General features: G+C 55.1%; 1 protein-coding gene across 1 annotated transcript in view; it reads left to right on the top strand.

Moving 5' to 3' along the window:
- Positions 1-2722: 2722 nt before the first annotated feature.
- GBA2 (glucosidase, beta (bile acid) 2) overlaps positions 2723-3058 on the top strand; it is a gene marked incomplete at both ends in the record, with an annotated part of 11403 nt that continues 11067 nt past the window's right edge. The window contains 2 exons of the mRNA XM_010018897.1: positions 2723-2814; positions 3010-3048. Coding sequence (XP_010017199.1) covers positions 2723-2814; positions 3010-3048 — 131 coding nt within the window. The remainder of the gene's footprint in view (positions 2815-3009; positions 3049-3058) is intronic.

Raw genomic sequence — 3058 nt, 5'->3', positions numbered from 1 at the left:
GACACCACCATCTCTGCCCTCTAAGGCTAGCTGCTGGTGCCGCATCACCCCGATCGGCGCCCGGTGCTCAGCTCCTGGCACAAGGCACTTTTCGGCAGATGGAGATTAAGCTCGAGGTTAATTGGGAACGTTTTGAAACACTGCGCGCTGTAGGAGGTTCGGGAATGGGGGCATCTCACGACTTCGCGTTAGGGTGACCTGGAAGTAAGCAGGAAAAACGCGCGTGGGAAACAGCAGTGTCGTGTTAACCTTCCCAGCGGCAGCCCGGCTGCTGGGGGTGTTTGCACGCCCATCACGCTGAGCTTTGAAACCGGTGATGGTGTGATTTATTTCCTGGTGCTGGCTTTGTATCTCCTGCCTCCATTTTCTAAGCTTCTTCTTTTCCCCCTTCCTGCTCGATGTCCTTGGAAGTTGCTCCTTGCAAAGCTGGTTCCTGCAAAGCCGCATGAAGGAGCAGATAGGGGACTGCTTTGGGGTGACCTGAGACATGCTGGCATCAGCCTGGACATCAGGGAAAGGAAAGCGTGGGTCATGCATGGGAGATAAATGCTGCTGGAAAAGCTGCTGCTGCAGGTTGGCATGAGCTGAGCATGTGGGAAAGCGTGAAGTTCTGGTAGGGTGAGCAGTGAAAGGGGGCTGGTTGCCCCTGCAACAGCTTTGGGGTTCCAGGATAGAAGTAGCTTTTGCCAGCCCTGCAAAAAGGTTTTAAGGTTTAAAAGCAAGAACTACTGCCTCTTGTCCCTCGAAACAATTGTGCAGGACAAACTTTCCTTGCAGGGAAGCTCCAGGTTTCTGCAGAGGTGGCTGGCGTGCGCCCTGGCAGGGGGTCACGGCATGGATCTGGAGTAGTTGGGTAATGCACAGGCGTGTTTTAATTCCACTGCCAATTTGAAGGGAAAGAAATGCCCTCCGGCCTTGGCAGGGAGCTTGGGAGCTGCAGAACATGAAGACTTTCTCCTGGTTATTCTGCAGCCCTGGCAGAGCTGTTAGCAGCCAGCAATTGGGCATCGGCCACCTTTCTTCTCTTGGCTTGCACGATGTTGCGAGAAGCTGCCGAGGGAACAGTTTGCTGTTGAGATGGCAAAACAGCTCAGGCAGCGGCTGGCTGTTAATCCCAAATCTCTCCTGCTGCATGCTCATGGGAAACCTGCTTTTGAAATCCCTCTGTCACCTCCTTTGCAAGGAGCTGGGATGCCATGCTGCAACTGTTCTGCATGGGCACCTTGTTTCCTATCACCAGAAACCTGCTGGGGAAGCAGCTGGGTTGGTTCCTTGGTTCTAGGTTAACAAGACAAAGAAGTGAAATCATTTCCTTGAGAGAGAACACGCTGCCAAAACCTCGCCTCAGCAGCCTAAAGCCAGGGCTGTCTCAACTGGGAGAAGAGCAATTGCAAGCAGATGTAGCTTGGAGATAGCGGCAGGCGATTTCCATTGAGGGTTGATTGTGCAGGACAGGCTGGTTCTTGGGGTGCCCTGGACCTCTGCAGGCAAAATGTCTTTAAACAGGCAGACATGGAGGTGTAGGAATGGAGAGCAGACTGCAACCTGGAAAACATCACCCCGAGGGGGATTTGGGGACCTTTGATATTGATGAGTAAAGGTGAACGTCCCATGGCCACTGTGTGGTGTTTTTTTTGTTGGGGAGGAGTGTGGATGAGGAAGGGTGTTGTGGAAGAACCTCTCCCCCTTGCTCCTGGGGGTACATGTCTTACAGATTAGTTCTCACCCTTTGCCCGTCATTAGCATCCCACCAGCCATTGGAATGGGACAGGCTTCCACTTGGGTGGCTTTCCCATCCCAACACTATGGCCTCAGTGCCTGCAGATAGCTCAGGGACGTTGCCCATTGTAGGGCTCCCATGCCCCTGCTTGGCATCCAGGGCCACGTAGCCACTGGTTGGGTCTTGCCTGTCTGTTCGCTGTGGGAAGCTCATCAGCCTCTTCTGGTCTGGTAGCTGTTTTCCGTATGCTAATTGTCTCCCTGAGGAAGATTTAACTCGGGGCGGTTCATTAGCCAAAGCCAGTCCTTTACGAGCTCCAACTCGGAGCCCAGCCTGGCTCCTCTTGCCTGCAGTGGTGCCGGCACACCCAGGCTCAGGTGTGCCCTTGTTTGTGTGTCTCTTGATTCCCAGGCCTTTGGGTGAGGAATTATCTGATGGGCAGTGCCTGGCTGCGCAGTGGTGTGTGAGTCTGCAGGCAGAGGGCATTGCCTCCACCAGGGCAAGGCTGCCCTGTGCTGTCTGCACCCAGGGATGTGGCACTGGCAGGGTGCTGTGCAACCATGGGGCTGTGGAGGTGAAAGAGTAAGGTTCATGTCCCTGGAGCAGCGTATGGCTTCTCCAGGCCTGTGCTTCTGCTGTCAGGCTTTCCTTAGCAAGGACATGCCCTACCAGGTATGGAGGGGGTGGTCCTTGTGTGCGTTCCTGCTTCCTCATAGAAAGGCTCATGACCCTGCATCAGCTGGGAGCTCTGTTCTTTGCTATCAGAGTGCTCAGTTTTCATGCTGTGTCCTTGCTCTGCCTGCTCATGTGTGCTGACTGATAGATACGGGGTGCAGATGGATGGCGGGGCTGCCACCCCATCTGCCCTGGAACACAGGTTCCTGTTGTAAATCTCTACCAGAGGGGTAGCTGCAGCATGTGCTGGTCACATCCTGCCCAGTGACACTGAAGGGACAGTGGCCCATGCTCCCATCTTCCTTCATGCCTCCCTTTCCCTTACAGATACTTCAGGTGGTGGTACAAGAAGACCCGCATAGAGAAGAAATCCGCCTTCATTGACCTCTTGTGTGCTGTTCCTCTGCAGCAGATCTATGGTCAGCCTCCAGTATGGGCCCTTATGTGGTGCAGTGCCCAGCATGCAGGGTGGGCAGGGATTCGCATGGGGCTGTCAACGTGTTGTAGGGGGGGAAATGGGACAAGGAGCTTCTGGGGTGTGGGCAGTGGGGTTCCTTGACCCAGATCCCACCGTGGGGAGGATTGGGGGTGCTGATTTCTGGTGTCTTTGCCAGGCTGCCCGCTGGGTGGGATCGGGGGAGGCACCATCACCCGTGGCTGGCG

This window comes from Nestor notabilis, unplaced genomic scaffold (genome assembly GCF_000696875.1).
Source record: "Nestor notabilis isolate BGI_N333 unplaced genomic scaffold, ASM69687v1 scaffold3487, whole genome shotgun sequence".
Lineage (NCBI taxonomy): Eukaryota > Metazoa > Chordata > Aves > Psittaciformes > Psittacidae > Nestor > Nestor notabilis.
This window is presented reverse-complemented; position numbering and strand designations above follow the sequence as displayed.